Below are 25,776 nucleotides of genomic sequence, written 5' to 3' on the forward strand. Positions count from 1 at the left end.
AGCAATAATGCCAAATATGTGTTGTTTCTTTTATTTTTTTTAATCGCTTTATGTATTTGAACTTTTTTCATAACTTTTTTCTTCTTAATAGTCACCCTAGGAGGCTTGAAGCTGCAATTGTCCAATCTTCTGTACTATACTTAGCAGCGCTTCAACCCTGCTATGTGTAGCAAAAATCACAATCTCCTTTGAATGCCAGCCACGAGCCCGATGTTCACAGGAGTATCGTAATGACAGGCCCAAGCCTGGAGCATGTTAAATTCCACTGTCGGAGATTCACAGCTGGAATTAACTGGTTAATAGCAGCGAGCGGAGCGAATGACAGCTGAGTAAATCAGCCATCATGTACGAGGAAAGATGTGGTCTCAGCGTAAAGTGAGGGACGCAACATATGTCGTGAAGAGGTTAAAGACACACTCTGCTACTATGTACACACCTAGACTAATCATTTCTATTATTTGCTATTAATTTTCATCCTTTCTGCCTTTCCATCTATTTATTTTTTTAGAGAAGATGTGAATTTTACCTCACTGTTCAGCATTTCAGTGTACTACCCATGGAGACAAACACAGTGGACATATTAAACTGGTAAGTAGTTTGCTTAGCTCGATCTTGTCATGTTTTTTGTCCTACTAAACCACCTCCATTGCCAGAAAGGTCATATACTGTCTATACCTAACTTTTCTAACTTTGACAAATTTTGCTGTAAAGTTAGATAGCTCTGTATATAAGTAAAATGAGAAATCATGTTGCTGGCACTGTATGTCGTCTGTCACCCTCCTCCCCAGTACTGATACCCACCACCTGGCCTGCCCTTGCATCATTTCACTCTGGGGAGCTGTCTGTCCGCACGCAGTCATGGGATCTCCTAAGAGAGTGGCGCGTGACATCAGGGCAGACCAGGCCATCACTTACACTGCGGTGGGCATCGCTACTATGGTTGTCTGAACCATTGTCCAGGGCAATCCACATGACTGGAAGCCAGGCATTTACTTAGAGGCTGCAGATTAAAATTGTTTTTCTTTTACTTTTGTACAGGAGTGTTTAGCTTTACATAAACATGTTTGGGATGGTTATTGCATGAGTTGCATCACAATGGGGGCAGTTTAGGAGGGCAAAATGATGTGTCAGGATCCCGTTAATTGATGGGCTTTTGTCATAGACACACTGATTGCATATTTCTAGGCTATGCCCTGAATACTTCATTAACAGTGGCTTGACTGCTTTGATCACTGTTGCTCGAAAATTGACAGCAGCCTTAACCCCTTCCAGACATGCGCCACACAAGTACAACTCTGCGGGAATTGCGTTCCCGCAAACAGCAGAACTAGTACGGCGCAGTCTCAAGCTGAGCGCCGCAGTGGTCAAGTGCGGATGTCAGCTGTATATAACAGCTGACACCCCGCAGCAACGCCCACAATCAGTGCTAGCACCGATCGCAGGCATTTAACCCCTCTGATGCCGCTGTCAATAGTGACAGCGACATAGAGGGGCATCGTGCAGGGAGGAGGCTCCCTGCGCGCTTCCATCAGGACGACACGATGTGATCGCGTTGTCCTGATGGTCTCCATGAAGTCTTCCGGCCACAAGATGGCTGCGGTGTCCTGCAGGGAAGGTGTCTTGAGAGCGCCTGCTCAGCAGGCGCTGGCATGCCTCTTTCCCTGCCTGTCAGATCCTGATATGATGCTCTGCAGTGCAATGTTATAACGTAATGTCTCACCCTAGGACAATGTAAAAAAGTGAAAAAAAAAATTACAAAGTGTAAAAATATATATTTTTAAATACCTAACTAAAGAAAAACAAAAAGAAATAAATATTTTTCAAATAAATACATTTATTTATGTAAATAATAACAATAAAAGTACACATATTTGGAATTGCCAGGTCCATAACAACCCGCGCTATAAAACTGTCCCACTAGTTAACCCCTTCAGTGAACACCATAAAATTAAAAAAAGGGGCAAAAAACAATGCTTTATCGTCCCGCCGAACAAAAAGTGCAATAAAATGCGATCAAAAAGACTGATGTAAATAAAAATGGTACAACTGAAATCGTCATCTGTCCCGCAAAAAAACAAGCTGCCATACAGCTCCATCAGCAGAAAAATAAAAAAGTTATAGCTCTGAGAATAAGCGATGCGAAAATAATTTAATTTTTCTATAAAAGTTTTTATTGTTTAAAAGAGTCAAAACATAAAAAAAAGATATAAATGAGGTATCGCTGTAATCGTACTGACAATAAGAATAAAGCAGTGTTACTAATTTTACCACACGCGTAACAGTATATTAAAAAAAAAAAAACAAAGAGCCATTCCTGAATTGCTGGTTTTTGTTAATTCTGTCTCACCAAAAATCAGAATAAATTTTGCAGCAGCAAAAAAGGCAAATGCAATTCTAGGATGTATTAACAGAAGCATACAGTCTAGATCACGTGAAGTCATTATTGCCCTCTACTCCTCTTTGGTCAGACCTCATCTGGAATACTGTGTCCAGTTTTGGGCGCCACATTTTAAAAAAGACATCAGTAAACTGGAGCAAGTTTAGAAAAGAGCAACCAGAATGGTGACCGGTCTGCAAACCATGTCTTACGAGGAAAGGTTGCAGGATTTGGGAATGTTTAGCTTGCAAAAGAGAAGACTGAGAGGAGACTTAATAGCTGTCTACAAATATCTCAAGGGCTGTCACATTGTAGAAGGATCATCTTTATTCTCATTTGCACAAGGAAAGACTAGAATCAATGGGATAAAATTGAATAGGAGGAGACACAGATTAGATATTAGAAAAAACTTTTTGAGCAGGGGGTTGTACCAGATGGCCCTGGAGGTCCCTTCCAACTCTTCGATTCTATTCTAGAAAGCGATTGAAAAATGTCATGTGCCCAAAAATGGTACCAATAAAAACATCAGCTTGTCCTGCAAAAAACAAGCCCTCACATGACTCTATGGACCAAAATATGGAAAAATTATAGCTCTGAAAATATGATGATACAAAAACTAGTTTCAATGAAAAGCGTCGTTTAGAGTGTGACAGCAGCCAAACATAAAAACCCGATATAAATCTGGTATTGCTATAATCGCACCGACCCAAAGAATAAAGTCGCCTAATCACTTATACCATACGAGGAACAGCGTAAAAAATAAAACCAATTCTTCACCTGCTGTTGATTTTTTTCATTCTGCAATCCAAAGATCACAGTAAGGCTCAGCGCACATTTATCCTGCTCTAAGAGCTTACACTGGAGTTTTCATGTAAATCTTTGAAATACGTGATTCAGACAGAACCTCTGGCGGAAGATTCCCTATAATGAGGCAGATGGAGGCACTGTGGACACCAGCTGACCGTGATCGGGCGGTGTCCGTCTTTTTAGGATTGCATAAAGGTGCCGTTGGCCACAGTTTTGTGCATTTCTGAAAAGGACACTGCTGAGCAGAGGCCAGACGGAGTCCAGAGTAACTTTATGGCGAATGGATCCCTCGGGGATTTCATCTGAATCACGTCACTCAGAGATTTAGATGGAAACCCCAAAGTAAGTGGTCAGTGTAGAGCGCCGGATAGCTGTCATCCCAAACATTATGTAAAATGTTCCCAATAAAAGTTTCAACTCAATCCACAAAAAAAGCAAGTCCCCACTTAGGTCTGTCATCTGTTAACAGAAATATAGTGGGCTTCCACGTTACTGGTAGCACAAAGACTCTGAAAAAGCAAAATGTCTCCTCACCCGCCAACAGAAATTCAGCAAATGCCCCCCTGCCTTCTGAGCCCCAGTGTGCCTAAAATACATATAGCACCCACATGTTTGCATGTTTGGCATTTCTGTAATGATGAGAGCCCGCCTAATTTATAGGTGCGGGTCTCCAGAAGCATGAGCTGGGCATAATGTACTGGTCACTACAACGGCAGTTTGTAATTTTCACTCGGCAACATCCATTGCTCCTTGTTTTTGGAAAGCACCCAAGGAGTCAAAATCGTCGCTACATCTATAGATAAATTCCCAAAGTGTTATAGTTTCCAAAATGTGGTCACTTGATGGTCGGATTCTGCTTTTCTAGCGCTTAGGGGCTCTTCATATGGAATCCGCAAACTAGTCTAGGAAAATATTCGCTCCTGGAGGCAAATAGCGCTCCGTCCCTCCCGAGTCACTCCATATGGCAAAGTAGTACTGTAAAGCCACATATGGGGTATTTCTACATTTAGCAGAAATTGTGGGACAAATTCTGGTGCCATTTTTACCCATTTCCCAGTGTGAAAATGTAGAACTTGGGGCTAACACACAATCTTGGTGGTAAAAATGTAAATTATTTTTCTCTAATCCCCTCCACGACAGCACACTGGAGGTTGCCTCCCCATCCCAATTAGGGACAGGAAACAAGAGGTTAAATAGCCGTCCCCTTCCTCTAATCCCCAGTATTTTCCAGTCCCTAATTGGAATGAAGAGGTTCTGTGTGCTCCGTGGATGGGGCCGGCAAATCCCGGAGTCCTACCTAAAAGCCGGGCAGCTGGGGTCGATCGTCCCGGACCTTCCTCCTCGGACGCTGCTCCTGCCACTGGCGGGACCCGCACCATCCTTCGGCGCCCCGGCAATACTGGATGGTAGTAGCCGGGCTGAGAGCCTCCCGTAGCTCCCCAGCCCAGGACTCGCTCCCCCGCGCACCGCATGCTCGCTTCCAACCGATCGGCATGCACCGGAAGTGACGTTCACCGCCGGGTCTGAAGGCGCGATGTCACTTCCGCCTTGCGTTTCACAGTGGAACGCACCGCCATCTTGGCGCGAAATTTGAAATTAAAAAAAAAGAGCAGGATGGCGCTAGGAACTGAGGGGGCGATCTCATCTGATTGGATGAGGTAAAGAAACGTTGGATCTCGGTTTCCTATTTAAGGACCCTGATGGAAGACTCCATGAGGTAGGACTAACGTCTGCATGATGGATGCGTCTTCCCTGAAAGCTGCTTCTGCAGAGCCCAGCGCAAACCCTGGCCCAGTGAGTACACTTGGAAAAGGGTATACCCCTTTTTGGTCCAGGACCCATTCTTAGGGGCCCTCCTCCTTTTCTCTCTTTCAGGGAGACAAGGATCCTGCACCAAAAACGGAAGAAAATACTACAAGCTGCAAATGCGCCATCTGTAGGAAAAAGCTCCCCCCCAATTACAAAAAGCCCTGTGTCAGCAATGCATGGGAAAAATCGTCCGGGAGGAACAACCATCCCTGATGGACGAAGTAAGAGGGATGGTGCGACAGGAGATCCAGTCGTCCCAGTCATTCGGGGGGGGGGACCCTCAAGGAAGAGGAAATATGCCCCTGAGGACATCTCAGATTCCGAACCAGAGTCATCGGTTTCAGCGGATTGGAGGGAAGAGAGTGAATTGACCCCAACCCAGACAGATGATAGGAAATGGTTCTTTCCTCAGATGATATGGAAGAACTACTCTCGGCGGTCAGGAACACGATGGGAGTAGAAGAAGATAGACCACCCCGCTCTGTGCAGGATGATCTATTTGGCGGCCTGAAGTCTAGGAAGAAAATGGTTTTCCCTATCCATGATAATGTCCAGAATCTAGTCTTGGAAGAATGGGAATTCCCGGAAAAGAAGCTCAGGCGAAATGAAAGATCGGTTTCCCCTGGCTGAAGAAGCCGCGAAGCCTTTGACTGAGGCTCCTAAAGTAGATATCCAGGTAGCTAGAGTAGCTAAAAAAGCTACTCTACCCTTCAAGGACTCCTCTCAGCTCAAGGACCCGCTACTTCCCTTCTGAGCTTTGCACTGTGCCTCAAAAGTAGTTTTCGACCACATATGGGGTATCGGTGAACTCAGGAGAAATTGCACAGCGAACTTTGAGGTCAGTTTTCTCCTTTGCCCTTGTGAAAATGCAAAATTTGTAGCTAAAAAAAATTTTTGTGGGAAAAATGTGATTTTTTTTTTTTTTATTTATTTATTTTCACGGCTTAACGTTATAAACTTCTGTGAAGTACCTGGGGGTTAAAGGTGTTCAATACACTTCTAGATAAGGTCCCAAAGGGGTCTAGTTTCCAAAATGATGTCATTTGTGGAGGGGTTTCCACTGTTTAGGCACATCAGGGGCTCTTCAAACTCGACATGGTGTCCACTAATTATGGTATTCCAGCAAATTTTGCATTCAATAAGTCTAATGGCGCTCCTTCCCTTCCAAGTCCTGCCATGTGCCCAAACGGTAGAATTGCCACACATATGGGGTATCAGCATGCTCAGGAGAAATTGCACAATAAATTGTAGGGTCCATTTTCTCCTGCTACCCTTCTGAAAGTAAAAAAAATTAGGTCTAACGGAAAATTTTTATGAAAGAAAAGTAAATGTTTATTTTTTCCTTCCACATTCCAAAAATTCCTTTGAAACACCTGAAGGGTTAATAAACTTCTTGAATGTGGTTTTGAGTACCTTGAGGGGTGCATTTTTTAGAATGGTGTCATTTTGGGGTATTTTCTGTCATATAGGCCCCTCAAACTCACTTCAAATGTGAGGTGGTCCCTAAAAAAAATGGTTTTGTAAATTTTGTTGGAAAAATGAGAAATCGCTGGTCAACTTCTAACCCTTATAACTTCCTAAGAAAAAAAAATTTTGGTTCCAAAATTGTGCTGATGTAAAGTAGACATGTGGAAAATGTTATTTATTAACTATTTTTCTTTACATATCTCTCTGATTTAAGGGCATAAAAATTAAAAGTTTGAAAATTGCAAAATTGTTGTCTTTTTTGGGTATTTTCTGTCATATAGGCCCCTCAAAGACGCTTTAAGGCTGAGTTCACACGTACCGTTTTTTTCGCGTTTCCGCGGCGACATTTTCCACGCGTATTTGCCACAAAAAGGCGAAAAATAAGCATCCCATGCATTCCTATGGGATTCCGCAATGCTGTGCTAATGCTGCGCTTTTTACCACGGTGGAATCACTTCGCGGTGAAAAACGCAGCATGCTCATTAATTTCGCGGAATCACGGCGATCCCTCACCCATAGGAATGCATTGTTCTGCTTACTTTCCGCATGTGGCTGTGCACACCATGCGAAAAGTTAGCAGAACATTTGCGGATGGTACCCACGGTCCGGAAGAGAGGAGACTGTCCTCCGGGCTTTGGGTACCATATCCCTGTAAAAAATAGAATTTAAAATAAAAAATATTGTTATTCTCACCTTCCGAGGTCCCGCACAGCCTTCCCGCCTCTCTCCATGCTCCCGGTCCCAGTAAGCCTTTGCAAGCGATGACGTCCATTCTCGCGGGATCGCGAGGTCTCGCAATCCCACGAGAACGGACGTCATCATGGTAATTCTCGCAAAGGATTACTGGGACCGGGAGCGTGGAGAGAGGCGGGAAGGCTGCGCGGGACGTCGGAATGTGAGAATAACAATATTTTTTTTTATTATTATTTACATTCTATCTTTTACTATTGATGCCGCATAGGCGGCCTCAATAGTAAAAAGTTGGTCACACTCGTCAAACACTATGTTTGACGAGTGTGACCAACCTGTCAATCAGTTCTCCAAGCGATGCTCCAGATTGCTTGGAAAACGCTAGCAATTCTGCAAGCTAATTACGCTTGCAAAATGCTAGTTTTTCCGCGGGAATTTAAAATGCGATTTTCCCGCAGAATGGAATTCCGGAATTCTCGCGGAAATTTCCGCGAGAGTTCCGGTACGTGTGAACCCAGCCTAAATGGGAGGGGGTCCCTAAAAAAAAAAAAAAAAAAAAAAAAATGGTTTTGCAAATTTTGTTGTAAAAAGAAATCGCTGGTCAACTTTTAACCCTTACAACTTCCTAACAAAAAAATTGTTTCCAAAATTGTGCTGATGTAAAGTAGACATATGTGAAATGTTATTCATTAACTATTTTGTGCGATATGACTGATTTAAGGGCATAAAAATTAAGTTTGAAAATTGCGAAATTTTTACCAAATTTCCGGTTTTTTTCACAAATAAACGCAAGTCATATCAAAGAAATTTTGACAGTATCATAAAGTACAATGTCACGAGAAAACAGTCTAAGAATCACCAGGATCCGTTGAAGCTTTCCAAAGTTATGACCTCATAAAGTGACAGTGGTCAAAATTGTAAAAAATTGGCCTGGTCAGGTGAGAATTGGCTTCGGGTGAAGGGGTTTAAAAGTGTTGTTGAACGTCACCTTCACCTACTCTTTGGTCACTACATTTTAGGTGGTAACAACACTCAGACTCCTGCTGCTCACTCATTGATAGTGCATGCTGCCAATTTGATTAATGAGACAACCAGTTTAAAGGCAACCTATCACCAGATATGAGTTACGGCCATCTTCTTTCAGGGTAGATATGCAACATTCTATAATGCTGTATATCGGCCCCCAACCCGACCTGCAAGGGAAGAACAATAACTTTTACCTGAGGGACAGTCCAGTCTGTGGGATGTCACTATTCTTGGTCCGGTACCTCCCATCTTCTTGCGGTGCTGTCCTTCTTGGTTCGTGTGTATGCATCCCTGTGTCATCCTCAGAAGTCTCCTCGGCGTCGCGCTCCTGCGCAGGCATACTTCTTTGCCCTGTTCGCTTTAATTTACTTTATTATTAAATCATTGTTAATTTTTTTTTATTGGATGCTATTATGATATTGATGTTTTGAAACATTATATGTTTTTCAGTAACATGGAACCAGGAGTGAGGAAGAAGATGAAGGAATTGTGGCAGTAAGACTCAATTTTTATTTTGCATCCTCAAACTAGACATGTAGACAAAAGCTCAGAAAACTCTATGTAGCTTATGTGATCTCTTGCCTTACCCTCATGTATACCAGTATTAAAGGGGCATTCCAAGCTTAAAACGTGATGGTTTATTGCTATGATGGGCCTTCACTTTGTCTTTGATACTGTCTAATCCCTCCACCCATCCTAAGGATAGAGGGATCACTGCATTTTTGTATTTCATATTTTTACATTTTTCCAACACAGCATTGCTCTCGGCAACGTGTAATGTAAAAACAGGATTTCACCATTCCACTGGTTGTCACATGACCGCTTATATGTGAGTCGTATATTTGCCGTCACATTAAGACCCCTTTCTCTTTCACAAACCGCATTAAGCCTGTCAGCAACCGTTACATGATAGGTCATGTATTCACCTTTCATGCAGGCTCCGGTGTGGAGCCCGCATGTTTTCTAGCACATCAGCTGATTTGATCAGCTGACATGTGCCCCTAACAGCTTCGGGTAGAATCACAATCGACCCACGGCTGTCAATATGTTAAATCCTGCTGTCAATCTCTGACAGCAGCATTTAACATGATGTCATCGGAAGCTCGTCACAAACCAAGCCCATCGGCACCCCTCTCACGTGATCACCGATGGGTTGACATAACTGGGTCTGCAGGAGACCCATGTGCTTGTCATTGCAAATCTGCTATGAGCGCCGCCCCGTGGCAGGCACTTATAGCAGATGAGCATTTCTGCTACAGTTAGCAGGGCTGAAGCACTGCTATGTGTAGCACAAGCAATCAGATGATCGCAGCTTCAAATCTTCTAAGGAGACTGTTGAAGCAGGTAAAAAGGAAAAACAAATGTTTTAAAAGTATAAAATTTCTAATCACCCCCTTTTCTTTATCGCCTTATTGGGGGACACAGAATACCATGGGTGTATGCTGCTGCTGCTAGGAGGCTGACACTATGCAAAACAAGAAAATTAGCTCCTCCCCGGCAGTATACACCCACCGACAGGCACCAAGCACCTCAGTTTGTGCTTAGTGTCTGTAGGAGGCGGACCAGGATCTCCCCAGATCCGCATCTAACCATTTTCTTTTAGGTTTTGTGTGTGTGTATTAATCTTTTCCCATTTATTTTCCAGATTCTACACCGGGAAACAGGGGGTAAATGTTCACCCTGCTTTCCCATATCATGCGGCTGGGCGAGCAGTGTGGTGTTACCCACATCGCAACTCTCAGGACCGCAGGCAGGACCCTTTCCCTATCACCCTCGGGTGCTACGGGCTGGCTTCAGGTGGCGGGTCCTAGCCAATTCCCCTCCTCACCCCTCTCCCGGGAAAGGGCTGAGAGGAAGACGGCGGTGACTATCCCTTGCAGGCAGAAGGGTTTGGCGCCGTCTTCTGCACTATCCAGATAGAGTGCGGGGCAGAGGACATTCATTCCCAGCGGCACCCACTCATCGCGGGCCCCTGTGGTCATCCTCTTCAGGCATGTGGACGTCAGGTAAGCGCTACCATACAGTCTGGTAAAAAAAAAATAAAAAACAAATAAAAAACAAAAAATTTTATCAAAATTATATTTACTAAATACCCTTATTATTATTATTATTACCTTTATGCATTATTTGCAATATATTTTTTACTTTTAGTTCAGGATATTTGTGTTTTTTGCTTTTTGTTCATACAGTCTGGTAGCAGAGTCTGCTTTGAATTTCCCGCCCATTCTATGCAGCCGCGCGCCTCTCTGCAGCCGCGCGCCTCCCAGCTCTCACGCCGGGTACCCTTCCCTGAAGCAGCAGGCAGCGGGGCCTCTCTCCCTTACCTCCCTCATCTACCGTGGTGTCACGGGCTCATCGCGCCAGGATCAGGGCTGCGGGGGCAGAAAACGGCGCGGCGCTGATTTTTTACTTTCACTTTCGGTCTGCTCCGGTGCGTGCCCGCTGCAGAACGCACGCTTTGTTGGTGCCATTCCTCAGTCCGTCCCCCCGCAGGTCTCAGCCACTCGCGCAGCGCTGCCGCCCAGCACCGCCCATCTCTAAGGTCCTGCACCTCCCTGATTCCTCGTGTGACACATGCCAGGGATCTCAGCTTGGGGGACTCTTCTGCTGTTCTGCTCCACATCAGATAACGGTGCTGGCGACGGTAGGCTCTTATTTTTTTCTGAACCCCTAATTTCAGCCCCCGCGGCAGTACTCCCTATTCAGATACTGGCTGCAGTAATTCTGCAGTCCTTGCATATGTCCTACTCTGCAGGGGCTCCTTACCCTAGATCCATCGCTACCCACTTCGCCTGCGCGCACTGCAAAGTGAAGCGGGCGTCAGGGCAGTTGTCTCCCTTCTGCCCGTCCGGCAGTCCTTCCGTGATGTCTGCCCCACCGGAGCACCCCGAGTCCCGGGATGAGCGCACCCCTCCTCCTCCAGAGTGGGCTGCTGCAATGTCTCTCAGTCCCTGGTCCAGGTCTTGGAACGTCTTACGCAGCCACCTGTGCTCCAACCGCCTCTCACGGTGAGTCGTCTGCACCTGACCGCGACCTCCACAGGGACAGGCCGGATAGGATTGCTAGGAAGCGCGTTATTTCTAGCTCGTCTTCCAGCTCGCAAGGTCCGTCCGCTCTACCCAGGCTGCTTTTCTCGTATCCCTCGTCAGAAAACGACGGGATCTGACTCAGACGCAGATAACATGTTCAAGTCTCAGAACATGGTCGATAGTCTCTTATCGGCCATTTTCAAATCGCTCGAAATAAAGGAAGATAAAGCTCCTCTTCAGGACGGCGCCGTCCCCTTTAAACGAGCAAAACCTTCCTCCCGAAACTTTCCTAATCACAAGGAATTCGAGACCATTTTATCCAAACACTGGGAGCCCCCTGAGAAGCACTTCTCAGGCTGCAGGTACTTAGACGTCCTGTATCCATTCGATGCGGACCTTCTTACAAAATGGACGAAAGCTCCCGAAGTGGGCCCACCAGTTCCTCGTCTATCCTCTTTGAAGCATCTAGCGCCTCTTTCTGCCCTATTTTTTTGCTTCTGCCTGGGTGGCAAATGTCATTTCAACTTGGGCAGAAATTCTTCGCAGGGGCATTCTGTCGGTTGCCCCTCAGGACGAGTTGGAAGTTCTGGCAGACCAAATTAAGCATGCGGGTAAATACCTTTTGGCCGGTGGCGTAGCAAGGGCTAACAGCAATATAGTGGCTGTACGCCGAGGTCTTTGGTGAAAGTCATGGAATGCGCATACCACTTCTAAAAAGTCGCTCACCAGTCTGCCCTTCCATTGTTCTTGGCTCTTTCGGGCCAAGCTGGATCAGATAATTTCCGATGCCACTGGAGGTAAAAGTACTTCGCTTTCCCAGTCTCGACAAAACGTCCTTTCCACAGAAGGGGGTTTCGACCATTCAGGCCCTTTCGTCCCTTCTCTGCCACGGAGAGAGCCACTCAACAGGATCGGCCGCCTGCCACCAGGGAGCGGGATCAGAGGAAACCTTCCTACAAACCCACTCCTCGCTGGTGATCTAGAGGACAATATTCCAGATCTGCAGGAGCCAATTCCGGCAGCTTTTCGTCTAAGTGACGGGTCACCCCCACCTGGAATTTCTTCCAGGGTGGGAGGCAGACTTTCCTTTTTCGCGGATGCTTGGCTGTCCGTTGTCGACGACGCTTGGGTCTGAGAACTCGTCGCATCCGGATACAAAATAGAATTTGCTTCACTCCCGAACAGACGGTTTTTCCGGTCTCGGCCTTTGCGACAGCGGGCCCAGATTCCGGGTTTTCTGCAGGCCATTTCCTCCCTTCTTTCCGCCGGAGTCATTGTTCCCGTTCCCTCAGACGAACGGTTTTCCGGGTTCTACTCCAATCTCTTTGTAGTCCCGAAGAAAGACCTCTCTCTTCGTCCTATTCTGGACCTCAAATTGCTCAATCGCCACGTGAAGATTCTTCATTTCAGGATGGAGTCTCTTCGGTCGGTGATTGCTTCCATGGAGCCCGGGGAATTTCTCTGCTCGATGGACATTCGGGATGCCTATCTGCACATTCCAATTTGTGTGCAACATCAGAAGTATCTTCGATTTGCGTTTCAGGGAGACCACTTTCAGTTCACAGCTCTTCCTTTCGGCCTGGCTTCAGCGCCCCGGGTTTTCACGAAGGTGATGGCGACCGTCATGGCCATCCTTCGCTCCAGAGGGATCCTCATCATCCCTTATCTGGACGATCTTTTGATCAAGGGTTCGTCTCCCCAGGACTGTCTCCGGAGCCTTCAGATAACCCTAGACACTCTCAGCCGCCTAGGTTGGCTGGTCAACAAGGAGAAGTCCATTCTGATCCCCACCCAGCGTCTGACCTTTCTGGGTATGGAATTCGACACGGAGCTAGCCCGTGTTTTTCTTCCAAAGGAAAAATTTACAACGCTGTCCAAGGGCATCAGAACTCTCAAGAGGCCTGCTCCCATTCCCATTTGGTTCTGCATGAAGGTCCTGGGGAAGATGGTGGCCTCCATGGAAGCAGTGCCCTTTGCGCAGTTTCATCTTCGCCCCCACCAGCTGTCTCTGCTTTCAGCCTGGGACAAGACCACGGTGTCCTTGGACCGTCCTATTCGGCTTCCTCTCAGAGTGAGGCAGTCTCTCACTTGGTGGCTACGGCCAGCGTCAGTTCTCCAAGGGAGGTCCTTCCTTCCGCCTCAGTGGCAAGTCATCACCACCGATGCGAGCCTTCTAGGATGGGGAGCCGTGTTCCATCAGAAAGCGGCCCAAGGCCGCTGGAAGCCACAGGAGTCTCTCCTCCCAATCAATCTTTTGGAGATCAGGGCAATTTTCCTGGCCCTTCATTGGCAGCCCCTCCTCTCCGGCAAGCCGGTCCGTATTCAGTCGGACAACGCCACGGCCATGGCGTACATAAACCATCAGGGGGGCACGCGCAGCAAACAAGTAATGTCAGAAGTGGCCAAGATATTACGCTGGGCAGAACGTTACGTTCCGACAATCTCCGCCGTCCATTTTCCAGGGGTGGAAAATTGGGCAGCCGTTTTTTCTGAGTCGCCAGGGCCTAGCGTCCGGCGAATGGTCCCTGCACCCCGCGGTTTTCTCTCAGATATGCGACCGTTGGGGCACCCCGGATGTCGATCTCATGGCATCTCGGATGAACCACAAGGTGCCGGAGTTCGTAGCCAGGTCCAGGGACCCTCTAGCCGTCGCGTGCGACGCACTGGTGACTCCTTGGTCCCAGTTTCAACTTCCGTATCTGTTCCCGCCTCTGGCATTGATCCCTAGGGTGGTCAAAAAGATAAAATCGGAAGGCGTACCAGTGATTCTAGTCGTTCCAGATTGGCCAAGACGGCCTTGGTACGCGGAACTGGTCAACATGCTCGCGGACGTTCCCCGGAGGCTTCCGGACCGTCCAGACCTTCTCTCGCAAGGCCCCCTTTACCACGAGAATTCTCAGTCTCTGAGTTTGACGGCATGGCCGTTGCGACCGCAATTCTGAAGGAATCAGGTCTGTCCAGTCAGGTTATTCAAACTATGATCAGAGCCAGGAAACCAGCCTCTTCCCGCATTTACTATAGGTACTGGAAGGCTCTTTTATCATCGCACCAACGGAAAAAAGTCTTCCCAATGTCTTTTTCTATCCCGTCTATCCTGGGGTTTCTTCAGTCTGGGTTAGACGCGGGTCTGTCCCTCAGTACGCTCAAGGGCCAGGTTTCCGCTCTCTCTATCCTCTTCCAAAGAGAGCTAGCTTCTCTACCACAGGTCAAAACCTTTCTACAAGGGGTTTCCCACGTGGCTCCTCCTCATCATTCGCCAATAGACCCGTGGGATCTCAACCTCGTCCTTAGCGCGCTCCAGAAGGCGCCGTTCGAGCCTCTCCAGGACATTCCTTTGTTCCTTCTCTCTTGGAAGGTCACCTCTTTGATCGCCATTTCATCCATCAGAAGAGTTTCTGAATTGGCGGCCTTGTCATGTCGTTCCCCTTACCTCATTCTCCATCAGGACAAAGCCGTCCTCAGGCCCGTTCCTTCTTTTCTTCCAAAGGTGGTTTCCGCTTTCCATATCAATGAGGATATCGTCCTCCCTTCTTTTTGTCCGGCTCCATCTCATCCTCTTGAGAAGTCTCTCCACAAACTGGACATAGTTAGAGCCCTGCGTGTCTATCCTGCCAGGACCTCTTCCTTTCGTCTGTCCGATTCCTTGCTGATCATCTCGGAAGGTCGCCAGAAGGGCCTTCCGGCTTCCAAATCCACGATCGCTCGCTGGATTCGTTCTACCATTCTGGAAGCGTATCGTCTTCAGGATAAGCGGCCCCCTCCGGGAGTAAGAGCTCATTCCACCCGGGCTGTGGCGGCTTCGTGGGCTGCTCGTCACCAGGCCTCGGCCATGCAAATTTGCAAGGCTGCAACCTGGTCATCTTTTGCACACCTTCACGAGGTTCTACAGGGTTCATACCCAGGCTTCGTCTGATGCTGTGGTTGGTAGGAAGGTTCTGCAGGCGGCGGTGGCTCACCGGCCGACCTGAGCCTTTCGGTTTCTTTCGTTCCTTTTTGCTGTTCCCACCCTTGGGACTGCTTTGGGACGTCCCATGGTATTCTGTGTCCCCCAATAAGGCGATAAAGAAAGATGGATTTTTGGTTCTTACCGTAAAATCTCTTTCTTGGAGCCTTCATTGGGGGACACAGCACCCTCCCTGTTTACGTTGTACCGTGTTGGGTCTTAGAGTCCCTTGTTGGGTTGGTACATATGGTTCGAGTTTTTCTCGTTGCTTCTACTGCTTTTTCACCAACTGAGGTGCTTGGTGCCTGTCGGTGGGTGTATACTGCCGGGGAGGAGCTAATTTTCTTGTTTTGCATAGTGTCAGCCTCCTAGCAGCAGCAGCATACACCCATGGTATTCTGTGTCCCCCAATGAAAGCTCCAAGAAAGAGATTTTACGGTAAGAACCAAAAATCCATCTTTTGCTCCATTCAAAGTAGAACAATAAAAGACAAATCAAAAATACCCAAAAAATGTTAAAATAATCCAATCGGAAACGGCGTAACGAGAAAAATTAATAACGCCAGAATTAAGTACATCCGGCAGCGTCCAACCCGCAACAGCCAGGTGTTTCAGCATAGTGGATGGGATTTCAAGACATCCCATGTCCACTATGCATGCACTGGTGCATGCGGCTCACCTGCAGAGATGAACATGCAGTGCGTCTTTCCAGAAGCAGCATGTCTATCTTGCGGAGACACGAGTCTCTGCAAGATAAATATCACCAGTGCAATGTATAGGACGCGGTGATTCCACACGATTCATTGAACACATGTGGAATCAGCTGCGTTCAAAAGCCGGCTGCCAATTACTGAACGTCTGCACATACCCTTACATGCTACTTTATAAATAACACTTTGAAGTGGAAAGCTGTATTTCAGATGGAGAGGTCTGATGAACAGATCTGGGTCACATGCGCCTCCATCAGCAGCCGTTTTGTGGACTGCAGTGCTCTTAGGGTACTGTTACACTTAAAGATGCACCAGCGATCCCGGCAACGATACGACCTTGTCAGGATCGTTGGTGCATCGCTACATGATCGCTGGTGAGCTGCCAAACAGGCAGCTTCACCAGCGAGGACGCTGGTATCTAAGGTAAATATCGGGTTACTAAGCGGCGCGCGTCACTTAGTTACCCGATGTGTACCTTAGAAACCTGCGTGCTCGTGCCGGGAGGTGCGAGCACACAGGTTTCTAAGGTACACATCGGTTAACTAAGTGACGCGCGCCGCCTAGTAACCCGATATTTACCTTAGATACCAGCTCCCAGCGCCTGCTTAGAGCGCTGGGAGCCTCGCTGATCGTTGGCTCCCGCTGCCACAGGCAGCGATGCGCTCTGGCCAGCGGGAGAGCAACGATAAAAAAAATGGCCCAGGACGATAGTGCACGATCAGCGATACCCGGCGGGGGAGCCGGTCAGTGATCCCCGTCACACACAGCGATCTTGCTGGCGAGATCGTTGTGGCATCACAAAATCAGCGATCTTGCTAGCAAGATCGCTGTGTGTGACAGGGCCTTTAGTCTGAGGAAGGTGCACTAAAAAAGTATAGGAGGAGAACCTGGAATCCGTAGATATTAGTAAGTGCCACAAAATCTAGATACATATGATAAAGTAGCCAATCCCCTTAATCCCTTTCAGACATAGGGCATAATAGTACATTCTATGTTTGGTCACCGTGTATGAAGCTGACTCAGGAGCTGAGCCTGCACCATACCAGTCAGATACTAGCTGTGTTAGATAACCAGAATCTGCCTGTAGTTAAATTTATTTTATATTTTAATAGAATGGATTTTTCTGATGTAATGATACCAAATTTGTGTTTTTTTTATACTTTTTTTTTTTTTTTTATTTCTTTATCTTTAATAGGTAGAAAAGGGGGATGATTTCATTTTTTCTTATATGCACACACATTTTTTTCCTTTCTGACTGTTGCCGCGGGCACTAGTGAGTGATCCATTTAAATGCCACTGTCAGCGATCAGAGCTCAGCTCCGGCCACTGCTGTTAGAGACGGGTGTTGGCTTTGTAACACAGCCTGCATCATGTGGAGAGAGCTCAACTCCTGAGCTCCCTTCAGCGTGGACATAGTGATACATCTATGTGTGCTAAAGGGTTAATTACTTCAACCTAAGTGCATGTAAAAGCGTGACAATGCTATAGTGGTGGGCACAATTTGATGTGCAATTGAATGTATCTCATGAACCTGTGCCGCATACCCCTTTGTGAAAATACTGCAGGTTCAGAAGCGCTGGCTTATTTTACCTATAACCTTTTTTTTTTTCTTTCAGAAACTACATGACAGAGCTTGAAATGAATGGAACTTCACCAGACATGAACTTATCAGGTCTGTATCATCTTGCAATGTATTCCCCGGAAGATATGGATCTGTAATAGCAGTATACATAATTTTATAGAATGATTACCGTATATCTGCAGCTTTTTAGGAGGCCAGACTATGTCGCTTTGTAACTAGGGACAGCTATTCAAGAACCTTGGATCTCCCCTGTGGGAACAGTAATGGAAAAGTAATAGGGGTGTCACTGAGCTTTCTGAGGTGTCCCAGAAAAGTTGGGTTCACATGTTTTTGTTTTCTTTTATAAGATAAATATTTTCTTGTGTTTTTTTTTTTTTTTTTTTTTTTTTTTTTTTACTAAATATTTATCAGAAACGGCAGCTTCAGCCAATGGGATATGAGTAAGAAACAGCTAAAACCATTCCTAACATTTGACATCAGAGGAAAACTCAGTTTCTGTATTTTGGGGGTAATGTCTTCTTAACAATTGGTAAAGCAGTCATGATACCTGTCTCATCACTATAGTTTGCTTCCTGTAAACGTGCTATAAGGTTTCACTGGGTTTAATGTTCTAATTCTTATTATTCTAATAATTAATGCTGCCTGAACCATTAGCAGAGTGAATACGACTCCAATATTGCAGCCACGTATTTTTTACACTGAAATGCTGCGTTGTTTGAGGCAGTATGATTTTAATGAGCAACTGAGGAAGACTTTCCATTTGCGCTAGTTAACTACCGTAGTTCAAGGCCAGCTCTTAAAATGATGGTTTGTTTGAAATGACATAGATGCAAATACAGAGAGTAGTTTGTGTTCCCTTTATTTTGATAATAGAAAAATTATTTTATGTACTGACAATAGTGGATGAAAGTCATTGTTCTTTTCTTTATTTTCTATTATAAATATAGTATTAAAAAGGTTGTTCAGGACTTTTAGACTGATTATCTAGCTATAGGATTACTATTAGATTGGTGGAGACCAGGCATCCATCCGATAAGCTGCTTGCAACTACGTGCGTCGGGATTTACAAAGCGTAAAGAGCTGGAACAACAGCTCCTCCTATACTGTAGAGGCCGCTACTGCTACTTGGCTTACGCTATTTTCAATAGGAGCGGAGTTGTATTCAAGAACAGCCATTACACCGTGTATGAAATTCAATATTTACGGCCTGGTTAACAGCATTTAAGATTATTTTTCTGTCTTTGTTGAATTTTGTGCCCCCCCTCCTTTTCTATTATTTGGCTGTTTTTTAATTTTTGCTGATTTGCCTTTTTTCTTTCTTTCTTTAACCAGATGTTTCTCTGACCCAGTTACTGATGATTGCAAATGAAGAGAAGTTCAGTGCTTTGAAATCTATAGCTGAGCAGTGTCTGGAGCTCAACCCATCTGTAATAGAAGATGTTCCACAGCAGGGCAAGAATTTTTGGAGCATGCAGAGAAAGAGAAACCAAGTACCGTTAATATGGAGAGTTTTTATATAATTCCTAAATTTTATCCATACATAAGTAATAGAAAATGTAATTTCCTTCACACCAATACATTACCTCTAGTTTTATTTATTGATGTGTTGCAGGGAAAGATGCAAATTTTATGATATCCTTCTAAAGCTGCTTTTTCCTCCTAACATAAGATATTGGGATATCCACATGAATTTGCCTAATGTCTGTGCTGCTTGTAAATTGAAGATAAAGAGCTCAGCTTCTCCTAGGCTCTCTTATTCTATTCAGAGGCATTGGTTGTATCAAATAACTCTCCCGCCTTCCCCACCACACACACAAAATGGCCAACACTCTAATTCATTTACCTTGTACTGATTCTGTAGGGCAAGGGTGGGGAACCTTCTTTCAGCCAACGGCCATATGGATATTTATAACATCCTTCGGAGATCTTACAAAATTATCATCTTGAAAATTACCCTGTTGTATTGGGTCAAACATTTAATTAACTCACCCTAAAACGATGGCAGGAGCTGCTTCTATTTGGTGCGACGTCTGATGTTAGGTGGTATGGATGATGTTACTACTAGTTACTGCTTTTCCAGGTTTACATCTGTCTGGTGTGCAGATAACTCCTTGCGATAAGTTTTGTAAAGAATTTGCAGTAGTAAGTTGTGCCGAACACAGAACTCTAGCAGTGGGAGCTCTTCAGTATACATCACACGCGAGACAGAAACACCTGTATTTACACTACATCATACATGGGTTTGTGTCATACACATCGCGGGAGACATGAGGCTGGGGCCTACACATCACGGGAGACATGGGGCTGGGGCCTACACATCACGGGAGACATTGGGCTTGGGCCTACACATCACGGGAGACATTGGGCTTGGGCCTACACATCACGGGAGACATTGGGCTTGGGCCTACACATCACGGGAGACATGGGGCTGGGGCCTACACTTCACGGGAGACATGGGGCTGGGGCCTACACATAATGGGAGACATGCTGTCTTCTGTGGAACGAGAGGGCATTGCACGCTAACTCCGCCCACAGAGTACGTCCTGACCAATGTAATGTTGAATTGCATGCACCGCAGCGTCCTTGAGTGAACAGTGCTTTTGTTTGCTAGCAGTCATCAAAATACAGTTGCCGGCCAGAGACCTTAGATCCCCAGTAATCTGCCCAGGGGCCGAAGAGAGGGTCATCGTGTATGTTCCCCACCCATGGTGTAGGGTAATGTATAGCAGATGGAAACATCCTTAGTGCTGAGACAAAGTTTTAGAAGCACATTACACTGTTGTCCAAGAATAGGCTTCTGCCCATTTGTTTTAGCAATCACTTTGTGTCTGTCAGGATCCTGACAGCACTGGCGTAAAGCCCTCGCTGAGCAGGGACTCACCAGTGCTGTAGGGGTCCCGGGGACAGTAACAGCTGGAAAGTACAGACGCACAGGACCTGAACGCTGAAGTATTAGCAAGCAGGCACGGGACCTACGGTCATGTGACCACAAGGGGGCGGAGCTTAGCGTCCTGCTTGCTAAGTTGGAAGAACACTCAGTCGGGCAAACCAGAGATCATACACAATACGGGCGAACGAGGTACAGGAGGGACAAGCAGATGGGAGGTCAGATGAAGCCAAAGGTCATACACAAGAGGGCGGTGCGGTACAAAAGGGACGAGCAGAAAGCAGTCAAGTCACAAGCAGAGGGTCATATACGAGAGGACGGTGCGGTACAAGAGGGTCGTCAGGCAGAACTCGTAACAGGGACAAAACCAGATCACAACCAAACAAGCAACAAGTTATCAGGCACAAGGCACACGTATACAAGAGGTCACTTAACTCAGCCGAGGGCAGGAGTATAACTGACACCGGACCCAGGTCCAGTGAGCATTAAATAGCCGCCCTCTGCCAGAGAGAGGCAGAAACAATTAACCCCCTGTCTGACCAGGACGGGCCAAAGCGAAACCCCATCCTGGATCATGACAGTGTCACTATGGTTAAGATCAGTTAAACGGTAAAAAAAAAAAAAAGCAGTTTTTATTGGGTTCATTGACCTGGCAACATGTTTTTTCAGCAATACCAAACTTGCAAAGTTTTCTCTAATTCTTTCGTGGTTTAAAGAAAAAAAAAAAACAACTTGGTTTGTGTCACCATTTTCTGAGACCCATAACTTTTTTTTATTTTTCTGTTGATGGAGTTGTGTGAGTTCTTATTTGTTGCATAGCAAGCTGTGATTTTACTGGTAAAATTTTAGGGTAAATACTCTTATTTATTTATTTTACTCATTTATACTGTATAGCGCCATTAATTCCACAGAGCTTTACAGATATTATTGGCACTGTCCCCAATGGGGCTCACAATCTAAATTCCCTATCAGTATTGTCTTTGGAGGGTGGGAGGAACCGGAGTACCCGGAGGAAACCCACACAATCACGTGGAGAACATACAAACTCCTTGCAGATGTTGTCCTTGAACCCAGGACCCCAGCGCTGCAAGACTGCAGTGCTAACCACTGAGCCACCATGCTGCCCACATATGCAAGTTTTCTGTTCAGAGAGGAAGAGTACTAGAACTCTAGTGGCACCAATTTGCATATTTAATTTCCCAGAAGAGCATGCGCATGGCTTATTAGTCTTCTCTCTCCTCACTCTGACATGCCAGGCTTGGCTTCTCACTCTGCACAAGGAGAAATGTTACCCCTTAGGCCCTCGGGGAAATACAAAGTTTTGATCACTTTTTATTGCATTTTTGTAGTGAGGTGATGGAAAATGCAATTTTGATTTTTTTTTTTACACTGTTTAACATATAGATTAATTTCATATCATAACTATATCGGGGTAGTGATATCAAATATGTTTTTTTTTTTTTTTTTAAGTTCTTTAATTTTGAGTTTGGTAAAGAAGGTGGGGTCATTCCATGTCAAGTGATCCAAATCTGAATTATTTTTTTTACTCGATGTCTTCAGATTTTTTTTCTTAGTTTTTTGTAAGTGCTTCTTTAGTGAATTACAATAAGGTTAGCATTTTAATCTGCATTAGTTAATTTTTTATAGATTTATAAAGTTTTGAAACAGTCTGAAATTTGGGCTTATATGATGTTTTTTTTAATCATATCTCGGGTTAGAAATAAGAAAAAGCGATGGGAGAGGCACCATTTTGTTTAGATCAGTGTAGGCTTTAATTTGATATGTCACTAGATTATGTTTGTTGATAATTTGTTTTTGATGAGTCAAATTCAAAATTTTGATGTGCAATTTAAAAAAAAATGTTATAAAATTTTCAAAAAAGGCATATGTGGTACTTGAGTTCTTTGTTCCATTTATACAAGGATTCAAGTTGGACTGTCCTTGGGATCATATTTTTAAGTGTGATTTTCTTTGTACTTGTGGTACTCACCTTTCTAGAATCTGCTCAGGTTGTCTCCATTACTGGGATGATCTGGGAGATGGGACTGGTTTGGTAGAGAGCAGTTTGAGCTCATCTCAGGGTCCAGTCAGCTGTTTGTCGTGTGAAGAAGCAGCCAAAGCAACCCTCCCAATTTCTAAAACAAAACATGAGTTTTTGAAATTTGGAAACATAGACCCTACAACTTTAAACCGCTGGCTGAACAGATCTGAATTCAAGATTTTCTAATTGACATTGTTTTTTTGTTGTTTTTTTTTTTTTTTTAAAGTATGATTCCCATTGAGAGCCCAACTTGAATTTTGGTACAGATGTGGCTAGGAGCATAGACGGCACTTGTGAATTTTTTGCAAATTTAATATCATATTGATTTTTTTCGGAAATGCGTTTTGAAATTTGGCGTTTGATTCCGTATGGGTAAAATATTAACAGCAATACTCTTGTGACATATCTGTTGAAGCCTGCACTGTTCTGAATTGGATGGTGTTTTTCCCATTTCTCCATCTTCTTTCTTGCTTGAGTTATGAGGAGAAACGTAAAGGCATGCAACACAGAAATTTGCATTTTTTTCACAACTTTGAAAATCAATTTAAAAAAAACCTAACATTTATAGGATTTTTTTACTACACATTTTGCATCCCCCTAGCACTGTATTACCAACGAACAAATTTTCAAAAGAAGTAAAAATATAGTGGTAATATCCATTAGTTCACTTGACACGGAATGATCCGGTGGTTGTTTATTATGTTTATTTTTTTCTATACTTATTTTTAAAACCTTATTTGCTTGTCTGTCATCAATCAATACATCAATACTTTCGTAATGCAGTACAGTAAATCACAAAAGTGAGTACACACCTCAAATTTTTGTAAATATTTTATATCTTTTCATGAAGCTATGACACTGATACAATATAAAGTAGTCAGCATACAGCTTGTATAACAGTAAATTTTAGTGCTCTCTAAATAACTCACACACAGCTATTGATGTTTAAATCGCTAGCAACAAAAGTGAGAACACCCCTAAGTGAAAATCGCCAAATTGTGCCCAAAGTGTCAATATTTTTTTTGTGGCTGCCATTATTTTCAAGCACTGCCTTAACATTCTTGGGCATAGAGTTCTTTATAGCTTAACAGGATGCCGCTGGAATCATCTTCCACTCCTCCATAACAACGACATCATTGAGCTGGTAGATGTTGGAGATCTTGCGCTCCTCCATCTTCTGTTTGAGTATGCCCCACAGATGCTCAATAGGGTTTAGGTCTGGAGACATACTTGGGCAGTCCAGGACCTTTACCCTCAGTTTCTTAAGCAAGGCAGTGGTCGTCTTGGATGTGTGTTTGGGGTCCTTATGTTGGATTACTGCCCAGTTTCTGAGTGGATCGTGCTCTGCTTCAGTATGTCATAGTACATGCTGGCGTTGATGGCTCCCTCAATGAACTGTAGTTCCCCACAGCCAGCAGCGCTCATGCATCCCCAAACCATGACACTCCCTCCACCATGCTTGACTTTAGGCAACACACACGTGTCTTTGTACTCCTCACCTAATTGCCATCACACACGCTTTACACCATCTGAACTAAATAAGTTTTTCTTGTTCTCATCAGACCACAGGACATAGTTCCAGTAATGTGTGTCCTTAGTTTGCTTGTCTTCAGAAAACTGTTTACGGGCTTTCTTGTGCATCATGCAGACCAATTTGATGTAATGTGCAGCGTATGGTCTGAACACTGACAGACTGATTGCATTAATCTCTGCAGCAATGCTGGCAGCACTCATATGTCTATTTTGAAGTGACAACCTCTGGATATCTCAACCCATTTTTTCGACTATGTCGAGTCCTGTTCTGAGCAGTACCTGTCTTGTTAAACCACTGTATGGTCTTCTAGCCTATTCCATCTTTAGGTAGAGCAACAATTCTTTTTTTTCTAATCCTCAGAAAGCTCTTTGCCACGAGGAGCCATGCTAAACTTCCAGTGACCAGTGTGAGAGAGAGAACCCCAAATGTAATACACCTGCTCCTTATTCACACCTGAGACCATGTAACACTAATGAATCATTTTACATCAGAGAGGGAAAATGGCTAATTGGGCATAATTTAGCCATTTTCACTTTGTGTGTACTCACTTTTGTTGCCAACGGTTTATAAACATTAATGGCTGTGTGTTGAGGTATTTAGAAGGCACACAAAAGATGGTGCTATTGCAACCCATTGACATCCTGTGATCTCAGGGTAAAGGGTGCCGAAACTGACACCCTATCAGCACTGTGCCATTTAAATGCTACTGTCAGAGATTGAAAGCGTAAGTTTTTAAACAGCCAGCACTGATCACTGCTGCTAGCGGCAGGCTCTGGCTGTATGGCATAGTGTCACCCATCTTGTATGGAGAATCTCCTAAACCCACCCCACACCCGACGTGTGATGTACAGGTTTGGCACATGTGAGAAAATAAACCTTAGTTTGTAAAGGTTAAAAATAAAAAGCTTGAGTGGAGCAATTTTAAGATATGTTCACATGTTACGTTTTTGCAGCATGTTGTTTTAATGCAAATTTTACCTACGTTTCACAGTACCAGCAAAATCCGAGGTTTCAGAAATCTCATGCACACAGGTTGTTTTTTCCTGACTGTTTTGTCAAAGAGCTACGTTTTTGCAAATGCAGCATATCACTTCTTTCAGCGTTTTTCACCCATTGCTAGTCCAAAAAAAACTGACTAAACGCAGGTATCAGGTTTAGGTGCCAAAAACTGATGAAGTTGATCAAATCGGAAGATTTTTTTCTCCTACGCCTCATTGGGGGACACAGAGACCGTGGGTGTTATGCTGCTGGCCACTAGGAGGACACTAAGTAAACCAGAATAAAAGTTAGCTCCTCCCCTGCAGTATACACCTTCTCGCAGGCTGAGATTCTCCAGCTCTTGCTTAGTTACTGTAGGAGGCACTTGGGTCTGGTTTCAGACCCCACCGTTTTTATTTTATTTTAGAATTTTCTATAAATTTTTATTTTTTAATTAACGGAGTGAAGGGGGCGACGGTTCCTTTCTACGGCCCGCTCTCCCCCGAACCAACAACAGGCAAGCACGTGGAGTAAACCTTCATGTACACTTTCCTGCGACGAATGGGGCTGATTCCTCTGACGATGGTTCCCTTATGGTCGGTACTCCACTGATACGAGGGCAAGCGCAACAGGACGTAGCACAGGAGTGCATGGAGCAGACCTGAACAGCGCTTTTTCGGATACCCTGAATCAGCCTCAGAGCTCTCCGTCCCCCTACCACAGGATGGATCGATTGAGCAATACCCCCCTGTAAAAATTCCTCCAGCTCTGCTACATCGCCTGGAGGATGAGACTGAAAGACCTTGGACAGCGACGACCTGACTGAGCACAGGAGTGGAGGTATGGGGTCGGGTCCTTGTCCCCGGGAGAAGTGCTGACTTAGCGTCAGGGGCAGTA

The 25,776-nt window shown here is 45.0% G+C and overlaps 1 protein-coding gene across 3 annotated transcripts in view; it reads left to right on the top strand.

The window, feature by feature from the left end:
- The window catches only part of ACD (ACD shelterin complex subunit and telomerase recruitment factor), a 141,986-nt gene that overhangs the window by 26,689 nt on the left and 89,521 nt on the right, over nt 1-25,776 (top strand). For all 3 annotated transcript variants that reach the window (XM_073550123.1, XM_073550121.1, XM_073550122.1), the window contains exons 5-8: nt 509-588; nt 8,627-8,671; nt 17,474-17,529; nt 18,772-18,929. In XM_073550123.1, coding sequence (XP_073406224.1) covers nt 509-588; nt 8,627-8,671; nt 17,474-17,529; nt 18,772-18,929 — 339 coding nt within the window. The remainder of the gene's footprint in view (nt 1-508; nt 589-8,626; nt 8,672-17,473; nt 17,530-18,771; nt 18,930-25,776) is intronic.

The sequence above is a fragment of the Dendrobates tinctorius genome, unplaced genomic scaffold, assembly GCF_039654945.1.
Source record: "Dendrobates tinctorius isolate UK_male_01 unplaced genomic scaffold, ASM3965494v1 ptg000163l, whole genome shotgun sequence".
In the NCBI taxonomy this organism is placed as follows: Eukaryota; Metazoa; Chordata; class Amphibia; order Anura; family Dendrobatidae; genus Dendrobates; species Dendrobates tinctorius.